We start from the raw sequence: 26,999 nt of genomic DNA on the forward strand, positions 1-26,999 counted from the left end.
GTGTTATGAAATTAGATGTTATGGGTTTTAGATGTTTTGAAGAGGACCTATATATATATATATATATATATATATATATATATATATATATATAAATGTGTGTGTGTGTGTGTGTGTGTATATATATATATATATATATATATATGGGTCTACTTCAAAAGACTGAAAAAACAAAAGACTGAATCCCAAAATACTGAAAACTCAAAATACTGAAGGATGGAATTTGCCCCTTCTCCACTGTTGTGTGATCTTGGAGTTGGTCTATATGATTAGCATGGGGTGTGGGGGCACAGCCCCTCTCATGAGGGATGCAGGGGGCTTGGCCCCTGCATTAAAAATGTTTTCAGTATTTTGGGATTCAGTCTTTTGGTTTGTCAGTCTTCTGAAGTAGACTCATACATATATAAATATATATATATATATATATATATATATATATATATATATATATATGTATATATATATATATATATAGATATATATATATATATATATATACACACACACACACACACACACACACATATATATATATATATATATATATATATATATATATATATATATATATATGCATGTGTGTGTGTGCGTGTGTGTATCTATATCTTTCTATCTCTATATAAAAACAATAGACATAATATGGTTTAATATTAAAAAATTGATGATCATCACATTAAGAAACAATATTCCTATACCCCAAGCAAAATCAAGGACCACAACACTGAAAAACCATAAACAGAGGCACTCCCAAAGTGTGAGTACCCTGGAAAAAGCACTACCATGGGTCCTGCTAGGAGGAATATGTTCATCTGCTTGATATTACGGTCCATGATCTTGTTGGCTGTAGGGCATGACTGTTGGTTGAGGATATTGTTTCCGTATGTGATAGTAATCAAATTTTCAATAATAAACATATATATATATATATATATATATATATATATATATATATATATATATATATATACATACAATTAATATCAATCCATGCAAATGTTGATGTAGTTAACATTGACACACTTATGATGATAAAAACATGTTGACATGTTATAGTGCATACCTCAACACTAAGTACTAGAACAAGGAAGAGATAATAAAGGGTTTTTGCAGGGGGGCAAGCCCCTTTCCACCCCTATGTTGATGACTCTACCCCCCCATAACCCCTGCTAATTATATGTAGTATCTCCAAGAGCACACAATCTCCTGGCAAAGGGCTTATCCCTTATCCTGTGGTCCGTTGATCTTCCACATTTGTCGACCATCTGTATATGTCAAGTAAAGTGGTTCAACAATACAGAAGTCACCATAAGTGACATTTGATCAATACTGGGTAACCCCTATCTATATCTATATATGTGTGTGTGTGTGTATAATATTTATTACACACACACACACACACACACACACACACACACACACACACACACACCCACGTTCAATCAAACCTTTGCAAAATCCTAAATCAGTATTGAGATTTTTAGGCTTTAGGCTCCCTTCAGTAATATGGAGTCTTATTCACATTCATAAAATCTGTTCCTTCTTGACTAAACTACAATAGTTTGCCTTGCCTGCACAATTTTCTTTAATGTACTGTTGAAAGACATTTCCAAGGAATCATGGTTTCAATGTTATGCCTTGAAATGGTGCTTAAATATCTGTTTGTGGAAGCAGGAAAAAGAGACAAATCCTGTAATGATCAAAACTAACACTAGAACAATTGTGACTAGTATGAGAACATTAACATTTCTTATATCTTCTTCACAATCTGCCAGGTACTGGTCCCGCTTTTCTATATCCAAGCGCACTGAGTCTTTCTGATAGTGACATCTGATTGATTCTTGATCAGGAATAGTGACTAATGATGCATTAATCATATTTATCAGCCACATATTCTGACAACATCTGAAAGGATTCCCACCTAAGTATAACATCTTCAAAGTTTTTTCTAAGTATAGAATGTTGCTGTTTTGTAAATTACTAAAACAGTTATTTCGGAGGTCCAGAAGCTCAAGAACAGAGTTTTGACTCCAAGGAGGCAAGGAAGATAATCGATTTCCAGATAAGTTTAATTTTTGAAGTTGGCTAAACTGTGGAAGATCAATGTTCAAGGTCTCCAGTTTATTGCCTTGCAAATACAAATGTTCCAGAAATGATTCCAGTCCTGAGAGAGCACCTGGCATTATCTGAATACCTTCATTTAAGGAAAGATCTAAATATTGCAATGGGGTCCAGTAGAAAGCATTTCTTGGCACACAAGGTATGCTGTTATGACTAAGATGTAGATGTTGCAGTTTAGAGATATTGTAAAAAAATACACAACCATGAACTTGTTCTCCATTTTGAAGTTTTTTAGGTTTAAGGTTTGGACCACAAATGCTAATATTATTGTTGCATAGATACAGTGTATTGAGACTAGAAAGCCCCATAAAGACATTAGCTGAAAGTACATAAAGGTGGTTGTGTTGAAGATAAAAGATACGTAAATGTTTAAGTGTGTCCGGATCTATAGATAAGTTCTTTATTGAATTATAACTTAAATCTAGTGTTAAAAGAGAGTTCAAATCATTCTTAGTCACTACAAAACTCTGAAGACAGTTGTTACTAAGATTCAGAAACTGAAGGGAAACCATGCTTTCAAAAAAATCATTTGAAATAGTTTTGATCTCATTGTAACTTAAATCCAGATTCTGAATACTGGACAAACTGTGAAAGGATGAGTGGTCTCTGCTATTATAAAGAGACTGGGTGAAAAAATCATTGCTCCTTTCCAAATGGTTGAAGCCCATGTATCCATCTTCTTGCTCTGGGGCCTCCACATTAAGACGTTGTATTATATTATGGGATAGATTGACATATGTCAAGTTGCTTCTCTTTGGAAATGTGGGGAATGTAATAAGTTTGTTTTCCTTTAAGTTTAACCACTGTAGTTTAAATTCTTGCTCAGATATTGCAGGTTGGAAAGACTCTATGCTGTTTCTACTAAGATCAAGAATTTGTAGTGAAAAAAGGTTAAAATCCAAAATACAGGTGATTGAGTTCATGTGCAAATAGAGACTTGTAAGATTAAGTAGAGTTTCAAAGGCACCTTCTTCAATTTCTAAAATCATGTTTTGATTTAGGTCGATGCTGATTAAGTTAGGAGCACCTCGGAATGTGTTCTGTGTTATTCCTGTAATACTGTTCTTGGTTAAGGAGAGATATTGAAGAGATGGAGCATCGTGTATGAAATATTCAGTCATTCCCGTATACAATTTGTTGCTTGACAGGTTAAGTTTCTTAACATTTGGAAGACAGCCCAACCTTTGACCATTTGAACTGGCAAGCACCGATAACAAATTATTTGCAAGATTTAATTCTTCCAACATGGTCATGTTCTGAAAGACACCAGGTTCAATGGAGCTTATCTTGTTTGAACTTAGGTCCAGGTAACGAAGCATGTCATAAAACTGGAATAGATCTCTAGTTATGTTTTTGAGGTGGTTTTTTGATAGATCAATTTTGTCAATGTTGCGTGGAAGATCTGTAGGGAAATGATGTAAGCTCTTGTTATGGCAATGAACTTCCATTTCATTCTATAGAAAACAAATTATAAACAAAGGCGTTAGTTCACAAACCAAACATTCAGTAAAGATAATGTGAAAAGCATGATTACTAGGAAAAGTATATAAATCATCCAATCTGAAATTTTACTTCATTCTCATTCTGCCCCTTACCTGTCATACTTTAAGTTTGTGTTTAAGATACTTAAGGCATATGTAGCAGAGCACAAAGAATGTGTTTCTAATATTGAAAACAAACTTGTTTTGCCACAAGAAAGTCATGCATACGTATGCATGCAAACACTTTTTTATGCCAAAACAAGTTTGTTTTACAGCATTTAAAGAAAAACAATTTTTTAAATAATTTGTTTCTGAACACAAAATATGCAGCTTATGGAGCCATATTTACAGAATTAGTATTAATGTGTAGGCAGGAGGCACCTATGTCATTTTGGGTATTCCCTCTAATTATGATGAATTAGCATGGGTAAGTAATTGTCATTCACTTATGTAATTGCCAGACTAATAAATTAACAGTTTAGCAATTACATAACTAATTTCCAATTACTGACCTATGCTAATCCAGCATAATTACTGGCGGAACCCAAACTGACCTAAGTGCCTCCTGCCCAGCTATTGCTATTAATACCGTAAATATAGGTCTGGTAGTTTGGTCTTCAGCATCAAGTAGCAAGTTTTTAAACATAGCTGTTTAAATTGTGACAAGAAACAAGTTTTCTTTTACATGTGGATGCATGCAACCACTTTTTATGCAAAAATAGAACATTGGTTAGCGCCTTTGTACATAATTTTAACTATATTCATTTGGTGGTTTTGTGTGTGTGTGCGCATGTGTGTGTGTGTGTGTGTGTGTGTGTGTGTGTGTGTGTGTGTGTGTGTGTGTGTGTGTGTGAGCACATGCGTGCACTTGCATGACCATGTTCCATTCTAGAACAGCTGTGCAGTTTATGACGTGTCTTTATTTTTTTTTTAGCTTCTTCCAACTTAATTCCAAGCTCAGACCTCTTTAATAGTTTTTCTAAAACTATGAGAATGAAAAGATGTCACAATGTCTTGTTTTTTTGGGATCTGAGTTCCTTCTGCTGCATGACTTACCAAACATTTTAGGGAGATGCATTAAGAATTGCAGTAAAATTTTATCAGTAAAAGAGGTACTACTGTTTTGGTTCTTCACAAAACTACCAGACAGGAAGAAAACTCTTCAGTACCAGTATCAGTATCAGTACCAATCACTGCAACACCAGCAAAACATTATATAGTAAGTTCCCAGTGTAGAAGTATTTGACAGTCTGGTTCTTGCACTGAAGAGGCAGAAAACATTGCTAACATTTGGAACACATGAATAATGCCAGTCTATAACCAAATAGGATAGGATATGTAATTTCAATCACAAAAAGGGAAATTATCTAGGCTTAAAATGTTCTGCAAGGGCAGCTAGATTAGTCCTTAACTACGATCTTATGAATGTTAATATTCAAATTATAAGCAAAGTCAGGTATAGTAGCTACAATGTTTTTACTGTAGCATTAAAACAATGTAACCTTTAATTATTCAGCAATGAGGATATACTCATCTTATGTCCATGTAGAAAATCACCTCCTTTTCAGTTACACACAGGCTGCTGAAATCCTTTCCCTCTTCACCCCCACATCCCCCCTACTTAAATACTACAACTGCAAGATCACACTTCATTGCAGAAAGGGCAAAGTTCACCATGGTGGCCAAGTGGTTCCTTTCACAGGAAAGGACTTCAGCAGTCCGTGATTTTGGATAACTGATGTTTCTCTCACTTTCAACTGGAAGTCGAGTTAGGAAATCCTTCAGAGTTTTATTAGACTACCTCTAGGGCAATCCAAGGTGTCTTTTTATAGTGTGGGTAGAAGGGTTAGGTGGTAGAAGAAGAAAAGCAAGTAATGAAGCAGCAGTTCTCTTTGTTTTTTTGAGTATTGATGGCATGTGGCCACACAGCCCACTGACCACTGAACTGCCTGAGGATACATACATGATGAGTGTGCTCACAGATATATGACACAAGTGCATTAGGAAATGGAAAAAGAGGCACTGTCATATGGAAAGCTTTTAGCACACATGAACAGAGAAAGCTGGCAAAAACAGACCAGATCTGCGAAGAAGATGAAGGTGCTGAGCTCTGCATCCCATTGAGGACTACTGCTATCCTGCAACTGCTGCTATTCAGACATAAGGTGATTGAATAAAATGAAGACACTGGGTTTTGTTCTACCTATATAGCAAACTTCAAAAAGTGTTAAACTAAACAGATGACTTTAAATGGGTCACTTATATCACCTTTTTTATGGGCAGTGCTAGAAGGAAGACCTTGGTCAGGCCAGAAAATTCAATATGTAAGCACTGTTGGCATGCAGCCCCCCGAAAAATCAATCATAAAAAAGAAAAGTTGCACATTCATTCTCTTTCTAGCCCTTTCCATTAATCTTTAAAAACAGTGCATTACTCTGTATTTACAGATGCCTAAAATATATCTAAGCTCAGGCATGGACAGAATAACTCATGGTAGGCCATCTGCTATGTCATTGTATTGGTATGTCCGCATTGTAAGGATGACCATAACTTTTCTTTGTGAGTCGACTATTTTCTGCAAAACAAAATAATTACCATTTTGGAAACAAGCAAATGAAAGGTTTATTAAGATTACCAAAAGCTTTATTTGTAACAGACCAAACCACAATGTGCAGTTAAAAGCCATTTTTTTTTTCTAGGCAGACATTGAGAAGTAGCAATAAAGTTTCTCAAGTGTGTTTTAATTAGGAGCAGATACAGATGAGGTTTTACAAAGCGGAGAATTTTTCCTAATGATATTATGATTCATTTTAATTTTCTCTGAATGAAACCACACTAGTCCTAATTAAGTGAGCAGAAGCTTTTTTTGCCATTTACAGAGTGTGCTTTACTTTTCAAATGACATTATTTTTGTTTCTGTACAACACTGTCTTGAAAATGTCATATTTTCCCACGTTGCAATTCCTTTGAACAGTGTCAGGCTAAATAGAATGATGAATTTTCACATTGAGTATTGTGAGGTTTAAACATGCATGAGAAATTTAAAGCGGCAAAAAGATTTCATTTAACAAAAGACTTTTAATAAGAACTGTAACGTCTACTGGCAACCAGTAAAGGAAACAAACCTGCTGGAATATTGCCTTTGCTGACTTTATTTGAGGCAAGAAAACATTATTCTGCACTCTTTTCTAGTTCCATCAAGAAAAAAAATGGACTAATAATTGAAGAGATACAATTCAGAGTTCTTTGGAACATCATTATGGAATTCAGTTCTTAAGAATGAAGTTATGTTAGCCAGTACTCCAAACTAATAAAATTCATTGTATTCCAAAAATTTTACAGAAGACTTAATAGCAGCCATGCATTATCATGATAAGCAGGACTGTAATTACAGAAAATGAGAACATAGAGAATAGATTGTATATTCCAATATCTGCTAAGATTGTTTCTTAAGGATATTAACCTCTAGAATGACAATACATGTAAATTACATCAATGAGCAATTCTAGAGGCTGAGTTAAGGTTCTGAGAGGGGGCAGCCTTGCATGGTGATTGAGAAATGATGCAGGAAAAGGTACATAAGTATAAGGTATAAGATCCACAACATAATTTTGCCACCCTCCTTAACCTTTCTTTATGAATGTGAAACTTGAGTGACTTAAGAATGTCATCTAAAATGTCTGGAGAAGTACCACAAATTACACCATTAGAAAATCTACCACATAAAGTGACAAGACCACTGTGCTTTTGTTAGTGTTCGTGAAGTAGCCGCTATCACTCACATTGAAGTAATGGTGCTCAGATATTAATTCTTCTGTAGTGGACACTGTTTTGGAATGTTTCATTGTCAATAGACAGGACTGATTCTATGCCTCCAAAACAGTGTTGATCATAGGTTCTGTGCTGGTCAAAGGAAATGCAATAAAGACACACTAAAGCACAATTAAAAAAAAAGACTAAAAAAAATAAACAAGCAAAGAAAAAACAAACAAAACAAAAAAACAAACAAAAAAAAAAACAAAACAAATGGGAACATTATGATCTTATAGATGCTAATGGTACTAAATTTTCAGAGGAGTCATGGCCTTAGTCAGGTAGTGATCTGTTCTGAATAGAAATGTCATGCTTTGGAAACTGGAAAGAGTATTGTAGGAAAGAAAAGTAAAGAAATGTCATGCTCTGGACAGCTCCCATGTATGGATACTTCTGTAGCTTCGTTGGATATATCTGTGCCTGTGAGACCAGATTATTTATAGATTCAACAGGAAAGCATGGTAGAATTGATCCTTGAAACAATGGATTGATGATCTTAAACATTAAGTATTAGGACATAATCCTAGACAGTACAAGATTACATATCACTTTGGTAAATAAATGGTGAGTACTACACAATGTATTTCTATAGATGATGTCTGCATAAAAAGGTAAAAAATCATTCTCTCTAGGCTCAGTGTATATAACAGAAATGTGATACAAGTCTGCAAAGAAGGAGCAGCAGATACATTACCTTAGCTTGTAGATGATAGTGTATATAACAGAAACGTGATACAAGTCTACAAAGAAGGAGCAGCAGATACATTACCTTAGCTTGTAGATGATAGTGTATATAACAGAAACATGATACAAGTCTGCAAAGAAGGAGCAGCAGATACATTACCTTTGCTTGTAGATGATATAGATAAGGAGGTGACCTATCACAAGGTTCAATTCCTTAATGATGGTAAGTGCAGATAATTCCACTATTCTATTTTTTCTCTCTCTGTTTCTAATTAGCAAACAATACCACAGTGTAAGTTCATAATGCACAAAGACATGTTATATGTCCCTGAGCTCAGTTTACCTAACATTTGGTTCTAATCATCTCAATAAAGTTAGCCTGAGTTCAGTGTAAGTATGTATGTATGTATAAAAACAGCAAAGATGCATAATTTATTATAAGGGTGACTACCAGTGTTACCACAAGTATGGGTTTTAACTCTTCTGATGTAATTCCCTAAAAACTTAAGGAATGCATAAAATAAGCATAAATCACTAACCTTTAACTGTCAGCAGTGACAGAGACACACAGACAGAAGAGTTAGGAGACGTGCCAATAAATACTTAATAAGTAAATCAAACCCATCATTTAAATGTAGCATTTGCAGTCTCTCTCTTTAACAACAGATTTTCACCAATGTTGGAGGAAAAGGCCATTGTTACTGTGACCCACAGGGAGCGTCACTAGCAAAATAACTGGGACGGTTATTTTTCTGTTTCCCTGTTGCCTGTAATTTTTTGCAGAAAACATAGGTCTTTGACAGCACATAAAACATATTGGCAGACACTATTCACCACCCAGATTGATGGATAATCTGCAGATCCAGATTAATTGGTATCATATTCCTGCCCTGCATAAGAACCGGATAATACTTAGGGATCCTGATGCACGTGCAGATCTAATAGGAAGGCTCACAATCAGTTTCCTTAGAACAGAAAAAAAAAGTAAAATCGATGCCTGACTGTAAAAAAAGAGAGCTTCAGCTTTAATAAATAAAAACAGCTTGAAATATGTAACAGTTGGCTTAAACTGGTCACTACACAGTGAAGGAGATTGTCCAGCACACCAGAGTTCCTGAGATACCATGACCAAACATTGTTACAATGTGCAGGAATTCAGGCAGGAATATCATAACAAGACAACATGGATGCAGTCACAGACGGCACATTATTCAAAGAAAATGATACCTACCAAGGCAAGTAGTAAAGGTTCAGGGTGACATAACGGTGTATGTTACCCCTCACCTCCTCCAAGAACATTGCAGAAATATATATTAAAAACGGTTTGCTTTCAAAAACAGGGGAAGAAGAGCAATTATACAAGAAGTCCTTTTTAGATTTAAAAACATACACTCTCATTGGACAGAGCAATCAGCATGCACTTTGTAAATCAACCATTCCAAACAGGAAAAAGTCTTGTCAACAGAAACCTCTCTCTAGACAACAGAAGTTGCCATATCCTCATCTTGAATGAAGTGGAGAAAACAAACCAGACCTCCGGCGATTCTAATTATTAAAATAAATAGCTGCAGCTGACCAGCTTTTATCTCTGCAAAGCAGAGAAAATAAATTGAAGTCCAAGCAGCTGCTGCCCTGCGCTCTTTGTCATAAACATTGGGTATTAAAGAGAAGGGTGAAAGTTTTTATTTCTACCTTTCAACTACAAAAAAAAAAAAAAAAAAAAAAAAGTTCAGTTCCAGCACTTTTACACTAAACAATTACTTCTGCATCGACATGCATTTTCTGAAAAAAAAAATATGAAACACTACTGTTGGGCTTTACTGATTTACTTATTTATTCTAATCCTTGGTGATTTAGCACAATAGCATAAAGTTTTAAGAGGGACAGGGCAACACAGGAGACTTTTTTCCTTAAATAATGTCATTGTGTAATAACAATAATTCACACCTGAGGGTAGGTAATGCAGGATTTAATCATGCCCAGTCATGGATTTTTGTTTAAACATATGCTTTTCAGCATTATGGAAAACTGTAAGGCTCTGGATATGCTGTTTGTCACAGAGCACATTTCTGGAAGTACCATTAACAAACAATGGAGACCTTGACTATCCAGCTAGAACATTTAAGGAAGAGCAGGCAGGCCACAGTCTGTGGTCTTGCTCCTGTTCCAGACAGAAGCATGAAATATTTAATAAAATGAAAATGATAAATGTCAAGCAAAAAGTATTCATGCATAATAATGTTTCAAAATAAATACAGGAAAAAGACATGCTGATGTTCCAGTCAAGTAAATGTTACAAGAAAGCATTGAAAATATATTTTATTGTGTATGCAGAGACAACATATCCACAGTTGACTTGGCTATTAAGTGATGTGGTGGTTAGAGGAAAGGCTAAATATGAACTGTTAATAAGCTTCTTCCGGCATTCAGGGTGCACAATCTGATTCCCTCCACCTTTCTTTGCCTTCTCTGTGACTCTGAAAAAGTCACTTAACTAGCTGGTGCTCTTGAATTGTCCATGAAAAGGGACAACTGTGTTTTGTAGGTATACCTGGCAGCAAACAGATTAAAAAATAATTATATAACACACTTCACAGAATGATAACACTAATTGCACACTTTTGTTGTACAACTGGAAATATGATGCACAAAAATTTTCCCTTGCTCCCTAGAAATATAGCTTCTGTATGTAAGGAAAGAAAAAAAAAATCTTTATTTCTACTCAGTATATCATATAAATGGAATTAGAACCCATTGGTGATTAGTATCTTAAAGACACACACACACACACACACACACACACACACACACACACACATATGAACACTTGCGAGCACACACCCATGCACACAGTCTTTTGAAACAAAACATTATATACCGAATGGCAAGACCTAATATCATATAACATTTATATTACATACTGCCAGGGTACATCTAAAGTTTGGCCTCTTAGTATCAAAGTATTACATTTTAGAATTAATCTTGCTTCTAATTTATTTAATGCTATCCAAAAGTCACCAGCTCTGGGTAACTCAACCTATGTAAATATGAATATTTCAATAGATAGTAGATTTGTAACTAGATTTGTACATAATCTTTCTCTCAATTTTCAATTTTATTTACTAGCTATTTTGTACTTGATTTTCCTGTCTTATGTAACTGCTTTGTTCTGCTTAATGCTTACCAGTTGTTTCATTTTTTCTTATTGTATTGTGAATTTTAAATGTACCTTTGCAATTTGTTTGTATTGCACTGGAGCTTTTCTCCTCGGGTCTCCACTGAAAATGGGCTTCTGGCTCAGTTGGACCAACAATAAATAAATAAAAATTTACTAAGGTTTTTATTGAAAATCTAAAATAATGAAAAATGCCACCAGGCAGTTATGTTGGCTGTGTGAGTTTTCAAAAACATAACAACATACTGTACCTTCTCCAATTGTTTGCATACTGACATATGCACAACTATCTTTGACAAAACTTTCTCCATATTTAGAGGTCCAGTGAAAGAAAATACATGCTTATAAGTTAACAAATTTCTGAAAAATTGATCTATGTGCATGTTGTATATATAATTAACCAGAAAGATGATTTACAGGATTTGATCATAACACAAACGTTGACGTTACCTGCATATTAATGGCCACAATACCATTCACTAAAACAGAATGCATGGTGGCAAAACCACAAAATATCATTTTCCAAGAAGAAGAAAGACACGAGTCTTTGTACAGCATTGTGAGGACATTTAAGAGTAGTACAGCTGTCCTGAAATGAAAGCAAGAAATGGTGACAGGTCATAACATCATGAATATTTCTTTGAGCTAATATTAGTCTCCATTGTGGAAGGAATGAACTTACCTGGAGATGTAAATAGATTTGAGTTTACTGATGGGTTAATAACTTGGATTTAGACATAGTTAGACATAGTAAGACGTTAGAAAACTCTGCTGAAATGAGGATGGGTATATCTGAGGGCTGTACTCCAACTATATTTGTTGTAGCACATTTTTGAATAAAATAAATAAGCAAGCACCGAGAAGATACTAAAAGCCCAGGTATGTACAGCAGATTATATACTTATGTATCTATTGTACTTTGTGCATATTTAGGTGTTATATCTATGGAATTCTACAGAGCAGGAAAGGGCCTCTCTTTATTAATTGGTAAAACAGACGTTTTGGGGTATTTCTGGGTTGAATAATGAATTGACATCCCCTTGGATAAAGCTAGATGACAATTTGGAAGTGGAATATCATTCTATGACATACAAAAAGATACACGAAAAAGACACAGTTTAGGCTTTATCTTTCCGACTCCTCTCATCAAACTGAGCATGTTTAACGCACTAAGTTGCTGCACAATGTCGCATATGACACTTACCAGAGAAAGAAAAAGGGCCACTCTATTTTTAATAAGAAGCAGAAGGTGTTTATGTTCAGATTGCATTTATGGATCATCCATGAACAACTTAGCAAAATTTAATTACTTTCATTTAATATTAATGGGGTCATTTAGTATTAATGAAAACACTAAACCTCTGCCATAAACAAACTCTACAACAGAAGAAAGAAACGGTTGCAAAAAAGAGTAAAACTCCATGACTGGAGGAACTCCCTGGTCAACCTCAGTAAGAAGCTGAGATCCCTCATAAAATCCTCCTAAGCTAGTTACGAAAACAAAATTGCCACTGACTCTAAAGACAACCACAAAGCATTCTATAGCTATGTCAAGAATCTCAATAGCAACACTCAGATCTGCTCTGAGTTACAGCACAATGGTGCTAAATATACAGAACCAACTGATATTGCCAACATCCTAGCAGATAGGTTCAGTGCTAACTTTACCCCATCTCACCCCCTAGAGGGCCCATCTCTATACCGGAAGAATGCAAAGTTCATATAATCATGGCTGCACAGGTAAAAAACACACTCTCCAAAGCCAAAAACACAGCATCCATGGGACCTGACAATATCCCAGGCTGCGTTCTACACGAAATACAGAATGAACTGGCACCCTACCTAAGTACCATGTTCAATCATAGCCTCACCTCAGGCTTTGTACCCACTGAATGGCACACTGCGATGGTTATCCCACTCCACAAAGGGGGAGCCACGACGGACCCCGGGAACTACCACCCCATTAGCCTGACGAGCCCGGTCTGCAAGGCCATGGAATGTATCATTGTGGAACTCATAAACAAAGACACTGGTAATCTCCAAACTCTGGACCCTACCCAGTTTGGATTTGTAAAAGACAGATCATGTCTCCTAAACCTGATTGACTTCTTTGAAGCAGTCACCAAAGCCATAGATGAGGGTAAAATGGTTCATACAGCTTATATAGATCTCGCCAAAGCTTTCAACACCATCCCCCACTCTGGAATTATAGATACGCTCACTAAACTAGGTATAAATCCCTATGTCACAAGATGGGTTGCCAACTGGCTCACAGACAGAACCCACACTGTGAAAGTAGTGGATTCGAAATCCAACTTCAGACCAGTGACAAGTGGAGTACCACAGGGTTCAGTCCTGGGTCCTCTCCTGTTTGGTATCTACTTCTCTGAAGTGCAGGCTAACACAGAAAGTCTTTGGCTAACAAAGTTTGCAGATGACTGCAAACTAGGAGCCATAATCGAAACTCCTAAAGATGTGGACAAACTACAAAAGGGCCTCACTGAGACAGATACCAGGTGTCAAAGCCATGGCCTGAAGCTCAATGCCAAAAAGTGTATTGTCATCCCCTTTGGTAAAAACTCTGTACCCATGAACTACCATATAGCTGGTAGTCTACTTAATGCCAAAAATGTGATAAGAGACCTTGGGACACAGGTGGACAGTAGTCTCTTCTTTGATAATCACATCGCCACAGTGGTCAGGAAATCCTTCTATGTGGCTCATCTCATCACAAAAGGATTCTCATCCAGAAAAAAAGAGGTCATTGTTCCCCTCTACTCATCACTCATTAGATCCATTATAGAGTACAATGCCCCTTTTGGTATGTACCTCACAAGACATCTACAGCAACTGAAAAGACCACAGAAATACCTCACAAAGAGGATTACTGCCCTCAAACAGATGCCCTATGCAGACTGTCTAAAAAAACTACAGCTTTACTCCATCGCATATCGCCTACTCAGGGGTGATCTCTGCCTAACATACAAAGCTATTTCAAACCCAGAGCTGTTGGACATGCTCCACTTAAAGAAATCCCAATCCCTCCGAGCTACACACTCTAGGGACCTAAAGCTTGTCACCACAATAAACAGAACATGCTGGAGGGATAGATTCCTGTCCCAGAGACTTCTCATACTCTGGAACAGACTACCTATCTGTGTCAAACAGAGCTCCTCATTAGCACTCTTCAAGAAAAATCTTGATGATTGGATGGGAAATGGGAAATTCACCCCAGGGATCACTTCTGTGGCTCTGCTCAACACGGGTACAGGAAAATAATTTTCTTGGGTGGCGAAAGCCAGGGTACATTTTTTGGCTAGGCTTATATAGGCCCTAGGGCCAATAGCCTAGTACCTACCTATGAACCTATGAACCTATAAAAAGTTATCGACAGAAGAAAGTATTAAGTATAGAACTTTCAGGTTTAGTGCAAACACACTCATTACTTTTGCACTATGTTAGGAGATGAAAGGTATTTCTGCACATAATTCTGCATCAGCTATGAAATGACCCTTGTTTGTGTGCAGAAAAAGGTCTGGGGACTGGCCTTCTTACTTGTTAGAAAAATTGTTAAAAATAACAATAAATAAAGATAAAGGACCTCATATAAGTAGTAGGATACACATTGTGGGATAGATGCAGTTTAGTTCAATCAATCAATGACCTCTTACCAGAGGTAAGGATCAAACCTTGTACCTTATACATGGGAAGTAAACACCTTACCCATTGTGCCAATTGCTTCAGAGTAGAAGCCAAGCTACCCCCAAATGGAGAAAGTGCTAATGATAACCGATTATGTTGGCTTTGTCATTTGTACAGGAAAGCAGAAGAAAATTTGGTAAAGAAGATTTAGGAAGAAATATAAAGGCAAGAGGAGATAAAGATGGCCTGCTAAAAAAAGGATAGACTGTCTCTGGGATTCATTCATACCAGTACTAAGTTCTGGTTGAACAAACAACAAGGGCATAACTCACACCTTCTCCCTCCTAATTTTAGTTTTCCTATTGATTTTCCTCCAGCATTAAATATCAAGGGGGTTCATAAAGGTTACCACAAAGTATAGACTACCTGTACACTTAGTGTCATCTTTCTGAGTGACTAGAAAGCACAGATTGTGTGCACTTAGTCTAAGGATTAATGAATCTGACCCTGTATCTTTCAGTCCTACTATGTTAAGCAAACCTACTCTGCCTAAAATGAAACATTGATTTCTACTTTAACGTAACATGCACATTAATGGGAGAAAATCAATCCTACTTAAGATAATAGCACAATAACCAACCATAACAGGTATAGACTAGTTAGAAAACTATTTACAAAGAAGGTGTCATGACAATGCTACACAAACATGAGCACGCGCATGTGCGCAAGTGCACACACACACAGACACACACAGATACACACACACACACACACACACACACACACACACACACACACACACACACACACACACACACACACACACACACACAAACTATAGTTCATTTATAGCAAAACAGTCAAAGCAATGCTCCCTTTCACTTAAATGAAAAAAAGCACAGTTATGCTTAACATACTTCAGGTTACATGCAGTTCAGTTTTGTGATTTTTTGTCCACTTTTAAAGTCATTCAACTAAGCACAATATTTCTTACTGCTGACAGGCTTGGCATTGCAGTTCTGGTCAAATTGCCTTACAGCTCCAAGCACATAGAACTAATAAATCCATAGTTACATTTGTTGATACTCTTTGGGAATACCTACTGAATGTCCTCTTCTGGTTATTTCCCATAGTTTTTCTGGTCAGCATCCACCAAGAGTCTGAATCTGCATCTATACTTGTAAACACCTATATATATGAATCTGCATGTACATCTGTCTACGTCTCTCTCTCTCTCTCTATATATATATATATATATATATATATATGGTTCCCTATCAGAAGCCTGAAACACTATAAGCCTGAAAATCAAAATCCTGAAACCAAAAGCCTGAAAACTCAAAATCCTGAAAACCCAAAATCCTGAAAGTCAAAATCCTGAAAACACAAATAATGCTAATATGCCAATACAAACACACTAATATCTACCGACTGACCTTAACCCTAACCCTAACCCTAAGGTCCGTCACTATACACTCACCTAACCCTAACCCTAACTCACTTAAACTGCCCCTAACCCTAATGTTTGTCACTATTGCATACATGCCTAACCTGCGCCCCTAACCTAACTCACTTATACACTAACCTAACATAAAACCAACCGCACACTTACCTGAACCCAACGCATGACCTAACACCACAGGGCTAACAATAGCAAAGCCACAATGATGTCAGTATGCCTATTTTGTGTTTTCAGGATTTTGAGTTTCAGGATTTTGGGTTTTCAGGATTTTGAGTTTTCAGGCTTTTGGTTTCAGGATTTTGATTTTCATGCTTATAGTGTTTCAGGCTTCTGATAGGGAACCATCTACATATATAGACAAAAAATGTTCATATGAGTGAACGTTGTTTTTAATGGAGTTTTTAAAATCCAAAACAACTATGTTTTTTGGTATCTAAAATGTAACAGTGTAAAACTAATTTTCAGTTTCTGTTTTTCATTTCATAACTACTCAATCAATATTAATCATTATTAATCAATAATAATTATACAGGTCAAGCTCTTAATACTATTTGCAGTCTGAAAATGTGCTTTCTTGCAAAGAGTGCAGGAAGTGTTCCCATAGGTGTTTGCTAAATGGTAACCGTGACTTCAACACTAATAAAAAAGCAACTTACAGTTGTTGCCTTAGCACAGTGCAAATGCTTCTGAACCAGTACATGGGGATATCTAGCTGGATGTTGCAGTATTAGATTTGCTAAAAAACAAAAGAAATTAGAAATAAAAAGAAATTAGGAAAAAGATAATTCAATAACTTTTAGTTATGTACTTACCATAACTTTAGATGTTTGGGATCCATCTCGCCTACATTCAGTACTGATGGGCTCGGAGCCGATCCCTCGGCTCCGACTCGGCACGCTATGCTATAGAGCGAGGCCTCTTATTGGCTGAGCTATTTCTTATCCCAGGATGCACCACCACTAATCCCCCAGATCTTGTTTGTCCGCATTCATGCACACGTACACAACTTGTTTATATAACATTGCCAGATGTTTCAAGATGAAACAACAGGATTCGGACCTTCTGATATCCTCTGATCTCCAAGGAAGGGGGAAGGAGGGTGGGTTATTAGGAATGTAGGCGAGATGGATCCCAAACATCTAAAGTTATGGTAAGTACATAACTAAAAGATGTTATGTGATCCTATCTCGCCTACATTCAATACTGATGGGACAGCGTCCCTAGCACCTAAATCCTGGGTGGCTCATTGGAAAATACTCCTGAGCACTGTGGAACCAAATGAAGCTCGTCCTCTAGATGCCACATCCAATTTGTAGTGGGAAATGAAAGTGTGCAGGGAGGACCACGTAGCCGCAGCACAAATGTCACTAATGGCAAGCTTAGAATGAAATGCTACCGAAGTAGCCATAGCCCTTGTAGAATGAGCTTTGACAGAGGTGGTAAGCTCTTTGTTAGAATTAGAATAATCTTGAGTAATACAGTCCCTGATCCATTTGGCAATAGTGACCTTTGTGACGGCTTTGCCCAATTTATTGTCCGAAAAGGATACAAACAACTGATCTGTTTTCCTTGTTTGTTTGGTCCTATCTAAATAAAAACGCAATTGCCTGTGGACATCTAATGTGTGGAATATGAACTCTGCTTTGTTAGAATACTTCGGAAAGAAGACTGGAAGTTCTAATGACTGTTGTAGGCAGAAACTGGAACAAACTTTAGGGGCAAAGGATGGATTTGGCCTGAGAGATACTCTATCTTTGTGAAAAACCAAGTACGGAGGTTTTACAGATAAAGCTTGAAGCTCTGAAACCCTTCTGGCAGAAGTAATAGCCACCAGAAAGGCAGTTTTCCACGATAGAAATTTTAAATCACATGTTGCTGCCGGTTCGAAGGGGGAGGAAGTTAAGGCACGTAACACCACATCGAGATCCCATGGAGGAGCAGGATGAGAAATTGGAGGTCTCAAAAGCGCAGCACCTTTCAAGAAGGTCTTACACAATCTGTTGCTCATTAAAGGTGGGTTTATAGATTCGTGAAAATTGGAAATAGCTGCCAATTGAACCTTGATGGTAGAGACTGAAGATCCTTGATTGAAAAGGGAAGTTAGAAATTTCAGTACTTCTGATACGGGAATAGTGATGGGATCCAGACCCCGGAGTTGAGCCCAAATAGCAAATCTTTTCCATTTGCTAGAATACAATTTCTTTGTAGCAGACTTGTGGGGCGAGGATAAAATGTGTACAACTTCGGATCCAAGGTATGATTCCTGACTATAGTCGGAAGAGGAGGAGCCAAGCCGTCAATTTTAAGGTGTGTAGGGACTGGTGGAATAGTCCCGACTGATGAACCAATAGGTCTGGGATCTGATCCAGGAACCATGGACCTTCCAGTGCATATTTCCGAAGATAGGGGAACCATACCTGACGAGGCCAGTAAGGAGCAACTAAGATCATTTTGCTCCCCAAGAGAGACGCCTTTTGGATCACCCTGGGAAGGAGAGGAACTGGAGGAAAAGCATAAAGCAAGCCGGTGGGCCACGGACGGGCTAGTGCGTCCATAGGGCTCTTCCCCGGAGCCGGGGTGAGGGAGAAGAGCTTTTTGCACTTCGCATTCAGCGGAGTCACGAAGAGGTCGCAACACGGAACTTCCCATTTGCTGAAAATCTGATTTGCAACTGCAATGTTCAGAGACCACTTGTGTGGAGAGAGGATAGTTCTGCTCAGTCTGTCGGCTATCACATTGGACTTGCCCGGGATATAAGTCGCCACTAGAAAGTGTTTGGTCAACACTGCCCATTCCCAAACTCTCATGGCCTCTCTGCAAAGGGGATAGGATCTGGTCCCTCCCTGTTTGTTCAGGTACCAGACCACTGACATGTTGTCGGAGTGAACGGCAATTACGCCCTGAGGGAGGTAATCGTGAAGGGCTTGAAGGGACAGAAGCACCGCCCTCATTTCTAGGATGTTGATATGAAGTAGGGTCTCTTCCGAATGCCATTTACCTTGGACTGACCTGCCCAGGGAATGCCCCCCCCCCACCCCATCTGGGAGGCGTCCATGGTCAAAGTGGCCACAGGAGGAGGTGGAACAAAGGGTCGTCCCTGATCCAGATTGGAGGGCACCAGCCACCAGCGAAGGTCCTGTTTGCAGGTTTCCGTGATCCATATGAGGTGACTGAGAGGGAGTTCCTGAAAGGACCACTGAGTTGAAAGAAGCCACTGGAGAATTCTCATGTGCAACCTTGCTAGGGGAACTAGAAGAACAGTGGCAGACATGGATCCCAATAGCTGCAGGACCATTCTGGCTGGGGCTTTGGATCTGGGAAGTAAGGCTCGAACTTGAGCTTGTATGGTTTGTATCCTGTCTGTAGGTAGATAGACCCGCATTCGGTTTGAGTCTATCTCTACTCCGATGAATCTTATGCGTTGAGATGGCAGCAACACAGACTTTGGCCAATTGAAGGTGATCCCAAGGGAATTGCCCAGTGATATCGTGGCTTGTAGGCTCCGCAATAGTAGATGCTTGGAGGTGGCAGTTAGGAGCCAGTCGTCCAGATATGGAAACACCTGGAATTCTAGACTTCTCAGGTGAGCAGTCACGACCGCCAAACATTTGGTGAACACCCTGGGGGCTGTGGTGAGACCAAAGGGCAGCGCGCGGAACTGAAAATGACTGCCTCCTAGGCTGAAGCGCAGATGTCTCCTGGACACTTGATGTACCATGATATGGTAATAAGCGTCCTTGAGATCTATGGAGCACATCCAAACACCTTTCTCCAGCAGTGGGAGAATGGATTGTAGGGTGACCATTCGGAACTTGGACTTCTTGACTGAATGGTTTAGAATGCTGAGATCCAAAATGGGCCTCAAGTCCCCGGTCTTTTTTGGCACCAAAAAGAATCTTGAGTAAGTCCCTAATCCGATCTGGTCTGCGGGGACCGGTTGGATGACTCCTTTTTGCAGCAGCTTTGAAACTTCTGAGGCTGCAGTTTCCCGTTGATTGGGTGGCGGGTCCGGGATTTTTTTGGACTGAGGTGGAGAGTGAGAAAAGGGGATGGCGTAACCTCCGGCGATAATTCGAAGCACCCATCGGTCCTGAGTGATACCTTCCCAGGCTTTCAGGTGCCTCGAAAAACGACCCCTGACTGGCTCCGGAGCTGCACAGTCGGGCAATCCCTCAGGGACTGTGAAAGGCTGAAGAGCCACGAAAGGACTCGCGGTCTCCAGTGTTGCGAGGGCCTCTGCCGCCTCTGGGACGGCGTCTTCCAGAAGAATTTCCCCCTCCCCTGCCTCTAGAATGGGGATCATCCTGCTGTGAGGGGTAAGACTTCTGAGATCTATGGAGCCACATTTTCCCTCCTCTTTTAGCCTTGGGGTAAGGCCGAAAGGGAGTGGAAAATTGTGCCCCTACGGCAGTCAAAGTCTTACCTTCTTGCTCGCAGCAGGTCAGTGTGTCCTTTACCTTGGGTCCAAACAAAGAGGACCCATCAAAGGGGGCGTTGGCAAAGGAAGACTTAAAGGCCTCCACAAAATGACACAGGCAGAGCCAGGCTTGTCTCCGTAGAGCAATGCCTGTACCCGCCACTCTACTCGCCCCTTCGGCCTCATAAGAAATGAGCCTCATGGACGAGTTTGATATGGACGACAGCGTAGCCAGCTGAGAGCCAACCGTCTGGGCCAGCTGCTCAGGCAGATTACCCAAGAGGGTATCTGAAAGTTCTTTAATCAGATCCCTCTGAAATCTGGTAAAGTGCGTGAGATAGTTCAGGGACCTTAATGTAAAGGCCGCTGAACTTAGGGTGCACTTACCGTACCGATCCATGCTCCTAGACTCATTATTATGAGGATGGACGGACGTTGAAGCCTCTGCTACATCTTGCTGGGTAGCAGATGCCACCACCAAAGCATCTACAGCCACACCTTTCGTCAGAAACTCTTTTTCCGGGGGTGCTGACAGGAACTTATTAGGACGAGCAGGCACCGGTTCCACAGAATCTGGGTGTTCCCATGCCCTTCGACAGATCAAATCCAGGAGCTCGTCGAAGGGCGGAGACACCCAGGAGGCGGAGGGCTGACCCCCAAAGGCCTTAAGGAACACTGACTCATCAGCAGAAGGGGGTTTGGATTGCCAGCCGCCTCGTTGTTTAAGGGCTTCCAGGATGTCTGCAAAGGAGACATCATCTGAGGACGACTTTGGGGACCCCTCTGCATCATCGAGATCAGTGTCTAATGTAAGAGACTCATCAGGGGAGTCAACGTGCTTCCTCTTGCACGATCTTTTCCTGGGGGGGTTTCTCCGAAGAAGCTTCAGAGGGACCTCCAGGAGGGGGGGAACCCCCAGTGGGGGTAACCTCAGGCCCCGGGGCTCCGCTGCCTAAGGACAGGGGGACTGCCAAAGACCCAGTCTCAGTATGCAGGGAAGGAGCTGGGGAGACCGTGGAGGTAGCCAAAGAAGATTTGGCTAACGCACTCCTCATGACCCTGAAGGCGGGACCACCAGAATCCTGGGAAGGTCCCACTTCTGTGGCCACAACGGTAGATGGCACCCCCGCAGCCGACGCACCGAGAGGAAGGCTTGGGACCGAAAACATCAGTCCCGAAGCGTCCCCCCCAGGGCCGACAGAAGAAGTCCACGTACTGAACTCCGACTCAAGAGCCAGAGTTGGAGTAAGGGTCGGGCCCGACCCGCAAACCTCCATCGGCTCCACCAGCACCGGCTCCAATGGTGCCGAGGCTGTTGGAGGAGGAACCATAATAGCAGGGTGGACCATCAGCTCCGAAGCCGAATGGGCTGGAGCCGAAAATAACTTTTGAAACACCGGAGACTGGAAAAGTCTTAGGAGCACCCTGTCGATGTCTGAATCAGACATCTTGGAGGATCTAGATGACACCAATCGGGTCTGAACCGACTTCTCCATGGGCTCCATAGGACTAGGGGACCGGCTCCAAATGGATTCGACCACTATCGGTTCCGAGGGAGATCTCAAAACAATTTCCCTCGGTGCCGAGGAGGACTTTGGTGCCGAAGGGGAAGAGTCTGAGCCGGCAACCCTCATCGGCTTCAAAATCAGTGGAGCCGATGAAGGTGACCCGCCTCTCGATGCCCCAGTCCTCGGCTCCGAAACCAGGGGGGTCAAGACTGGAGGCATCGAGGCAGACCATTCCGCCCTCGGCTCCGAAGTCCGTGGAGCTGATGGAGAAGCCTGCCTAGGTTTTTTGGCAGTCGGTTCCGACAGACTGGTCGGAGCCGACGCTTTTTCTTCTTGGTAGGAGAGGAAGAAGAAGATAAGGCCTCCTCGAAGGAGGGCTTAATCAAACCTTTTAATATTAATTTATTCTTCCTCTCCTGGAGGACTCTAGAAGAAAAGGCGTGACACACACTACAGGACTCCTGTAGGTGCTTGGTGCCTAAACAATAAACGCACGAGGAGTGGTCGTCCGTTATGGACATTTTGTAACCACACCTCGCGCACTTTTTAAACCCAGAGGGTCTATGTTCCTTAGACATGCTGACTAACACTAAGAAACAAGGTTTTACCACAAAGAAAGTGAAAACTAAGTAAGTTTTTTTTTTTTTTTTTTTGAGACAAACACAATGTCAGAAAACAATACACAATTTAGTACTACAATCACTGAAAATGAGGGTCAAGACCCTCTAACTTAAGCAGGTACTTGACCTCCTGAAAACACAAAAATGCTAGATAGGAATAAGGGAAGGCCCCTCTAACTTAAACGGGAAACCTTCCCTTAACAAAAACACAATTTTTCTCAACACATTTCTTCCAAACACACTCGTAAAACAACAATAGCTGTTAAAACAGCTTTTGGGTTCAAAATAGCAAAATTCCTGACAGGAAAACTCTGAATAAAACAGTACTTAGCCCAGCCAAGTATGAGACCACGTCCTAGCTTGTAAGCGGCAAACGAGATCTGGGGGATTAGTGGTGGTGCATCCTGGGATAAGAAATAGCTCAGCCAATAAGAGGCCTCGCTCTATAGCATAGCGTGCCGAGTCGGAGCCGAGGGATCGGCTCCGAGCCCATCAGTACTGAATGTAGGCGAGATAGAATCACATAACATCTGTGTCTTTCATAAAACCTCAGTAACTGAATGTCAGAAAAAGAAATCATAGAAGCATTTAAAGGAAATGGTAAAGGAAGGTCATATGGGATAATTAATATTATTTTATATGCAGTACTTTAGGCAGTTGTTAAGAGTTTTTCTCCTGAATAATTGAAAGAAAATAGAATTTTACAATGTTAACATTCATTGTGTTTTGTCTTTATTATCTTATATACATTCAGTTCTTGATACGCCCCTTACATTTTGGTTAACTGAAAACTTATTTTGCAGAGGATTGTTTTTTTTAAACTGCTGTTGTGAAACCTCATACAGGGCAATGATACAAAACCATAACTCCTTAAAGCAGAAAGAGCCACAACTCTCTTCCATTTGACAGCAGGAAGTGGTACTGCAAATCAATGCACATTTTTATCCAGTATAAACTATTTTGTAAGTCATGTAAAATATTCATAATATATACAGTAGAAAACCATCAAAGCAGGTAGGTCTGAAATGGAATGAAATGTATCTATTTAAATATAAAACATTCTCGAGATGAATTTTGTGCCAAGAATTCATTGATGGTAAGAAGTTTAGGAATGTTGTAAATATATTCTTAAGTGGCTGGGTGCACATAGGAAGGATAGCAGTAGTGTCATGCAGGGTGTGTTTCCACTCCAACAGTTAAGCATAAACACAGAAATGAAGAGGAAACAAGGGAAGTAAAAGCGGAGGCCAAACAAAATGTAAGACATTGCTCAGGCAGGAAGAGAAGGAATCTGAGTGTAGGCTTAGTCTGCTTGTATCAATTGTTATTTGTTTGTTTTTGTAAGTAACCATTCAGTTGCTAGTTAATTTACAAAAGACTCCTTAGCAAAGGCAACAAACTAGCATTTCATAATGCAAGAGCAACTGAGGACAGCAAAACTGAAATACTTACATAGTCATACTCAATATTTAAGCAGATTAAGCCCATATAAAAAACCCTACAACTCTCTTTTTGCGCGGTTTTGCGCACTGAGCAGTGTCGGGCAGCGCTGCCTAAACAGGTTTAAACTACTCCAGGCTCCACAAAGTTTGCTCTTCACTTTTTCCCTTAGAACTGTTCAAACTCTCAAAGTAATCACTCTATTCTCTTTCTAAAGCCCTGCACTTGCTCAGCTGTTATAAGGAAACACTAACTAACTAAAGCACTACACCCTCCTTGACTTCTCATAAGTATTAGGCTCCCGATTGGTCCTTCCTGATCAAGTGAAAAATCAGTTCCCTTCCCTAATCTGATCAGTAAAAAAACAGTTCCCTATACTAATCCGGTATGTCCAAGGGTCAGTTTCACGGTTACTCTCCAGTCCAGCTGGTGAATCTGGGAATTTTGAGGCAATGTTACAATTGCCTTATGTACACAGACAACCCTCTCCTCCTTCCAACAAACTCTAATACATGTGAGAGATGCAGTTACACAGCCAAACTGAAGGCAGAGCTCTCTCGACCCAAGACTGGCACAGTCAGTCAGGAGGAAAAAGTAACCACCCACACCACAAATCCAGCCTCACACAGACCTATTGCATCTGCATACCCAACACATAAACACACAAAAATATACTCGGAAGCTCTAAATAAAAATCTGCCTAAACAGCAAAGACCTCCTAAGCAGATATCCAAGCAACAGCCACCCCTCAACAATACCCACGAATCACATATCACACAAAATCAGTGTGCCTCACAGTCACAGCCCTTAAGGCCAAACAACACACCAAATACATTTGTTATAGGGGACTCTATTGTCCGGCACACTGACGTCCCACTCACCAGACTGAACAAGGAGAAGGTCACTGTAAGCTGCCTGTCGGGTGCCAGGATCCGCCACATAATGCAAGCACTCAGGTCACTCCAAAGCAAGTACAAGTATGACTCCGTCATTGTCCATGCTGGTGTGAATGACCTGAGAATTACCTCCCTAGACTACATGAAAAGAGACATACAGGAGCTCTCTGACCATGTAGCCCAGGCTGGTATGACCCTGACCTTGAGTAGCATCTTGCCCTCACCAAGAATGATGCCACAGTATAAAGACAAAATGATCAGTTTCAACAATCTGCTAAAGTATTGGTGTCATTCAAAGGGGATCCAGTGTCTGTCAGCCTGGGATGACATGCTCAACAAGCCACGTTGCTTCGCTAGGGACGGCTTGCACCTGTCAACCTTAGTCTTTCATATACTGGCCAAGGCTTTTGCCACCCCCATAGTGCCTTTTTTAGGCAAGGCTCAAAGGACAAACCCACCTCCATAGACAACCCAAGGATAAAAAAACTAAAGGTAATGCTACTCAATGCCAGAAGTCTAAACCTCAAGATGGCACGCACTCGAGGATCTCCTCAGTATGGAGAAAATCAATGTCTGTGCAGTAACAGAAACCTGGTTTAAGGCTCCTGAGAGCACCCCAGCACTACCAGGTTATAACTCATACCATGCGTTTCGGCCCCAAAACTTGGACCGAAGCACAAAAGGAGGGGGAGTATCTATATTCATCAAAGATACCTACACCTCCAGGTTAGTGGCACTGCACGAAGCATCGGAAATCCTCCATGTGCAACTAACAGCGGGCAAAACTGCCTTTCAGTTTGTAGCCTGCTACAGAACACCCTCCCTATTACAGGAACCCCACTTGGCATTCCTGAGAACAATGGAGAATATGAAGGTCTCTCCAAACACTATGTTATTGGGTGACTTCAACTACCCAAGCATTGACTGGGAAAACTACTCAAGCCCAAACACCCTCACCCAATGGTTCCTTGAATTTATAAACTCTAACGCAATGGAACAACTGGTCACCACTCCCACAAGAGGGAACAACATACTGGACCTGGTCATCACCAACATGGGGACTCTATGTTCCACACCAGAGGTAAACCCCTCATTGGTAAGATCAGACCATAAACAAATTTCCCTGGACATCCATATCCCGTCCCCACCCCCAGCCAAGGAAATAACTGTAAAGAATTTCTCAAAAGCCAACTTTGCACTTCTCAAGACTGAGGTGGAATCCTTCAAAGCCCCTGGGCCAGAGGATAATACAGCCCAATCCATAGAATCCTTTACAAATGCATTCTATGAGCACCTTCAGGAATGCATGGATCGTGCTATCCCAAATAAAACCAAGACTCACTCCTCCAAAAACAGGAGACTGGTCTGGTGGACCCCAGCCATAAATAAGCTATACAACAGAAGGAGGAAGCTACTACATGACAGAGCAAAATCCCAAAAAAGGAAGGCATCTCTGATCAGTATTAGCAAGAAACTATGATCCCTCATAAAATCATCAAAGGCCAGCTTCGAAAGAAAAATTGCCCTAGACACTAAAGATAATCACAAGGCCTTCTTTAGTTATGTCAGGAACATGGGAGGAAACTCCCAGATATGCTCTGAATTCTTGCATAACGGTACAAAATATACCGAACCTACAGACATAGCCAACATCCTGGCAGACAGATTCAGCACAAACTTCTCCCCCCCTTCCCCCCCAAAGGAGCAAATGCCTATCCCAACTGACTATAACCTCCCTGACAT

At 40.2% G+C, this 26,999-nt stretch overlaps 1 protein-coding gene across 3 annotated transcripts in view; it reads right to left on the reverse strand.

Annotated features, from left to right (window-relative positions):
• Positions 1 to 581: 581 nt before the first annotated feature.
• Positions 582 to 26,999, reverse strand: part of LOC122803597 (transforming growth factor beta activator LRRC32-like) — a 192,071-nt gene continuing 165,653 nt past the window's right edge. For 2 of the 3 annotated variants that reach the window (XM_044073298.1, XM_044073299.1), the window contains one exon: positions 582 to 3,572. In XM_044073298.1, coding sequence (XP_043929233.1) covers positions 1,629 to 3,572 — 1,944 coding nt within the window. In that variant the 3' untranslated portion in view covers positions 582 to 1,628. Of the gene's footprint in view, positions 3,573 to 10,462; positions 10,648 to 26,999 lie in introns of those variants that run through there. The other variant, XR_006365130.1, reaches the window with a different exon arrangement.

This window comes from Protopterus annectens, chromosome 5.part1 (assembly GCF_019279795.1).
Source record: "Protopterus annectens isolate FY-2018-M chromosome 5.part1, PAN1.0, whole genome shotgun sequence".
NCBI classification, from domain to species: Eukaryota; Metazoa; Chordata; order Ceratodontiformes; family Protopteridae; genus Protopterus; species Protopterus annectens.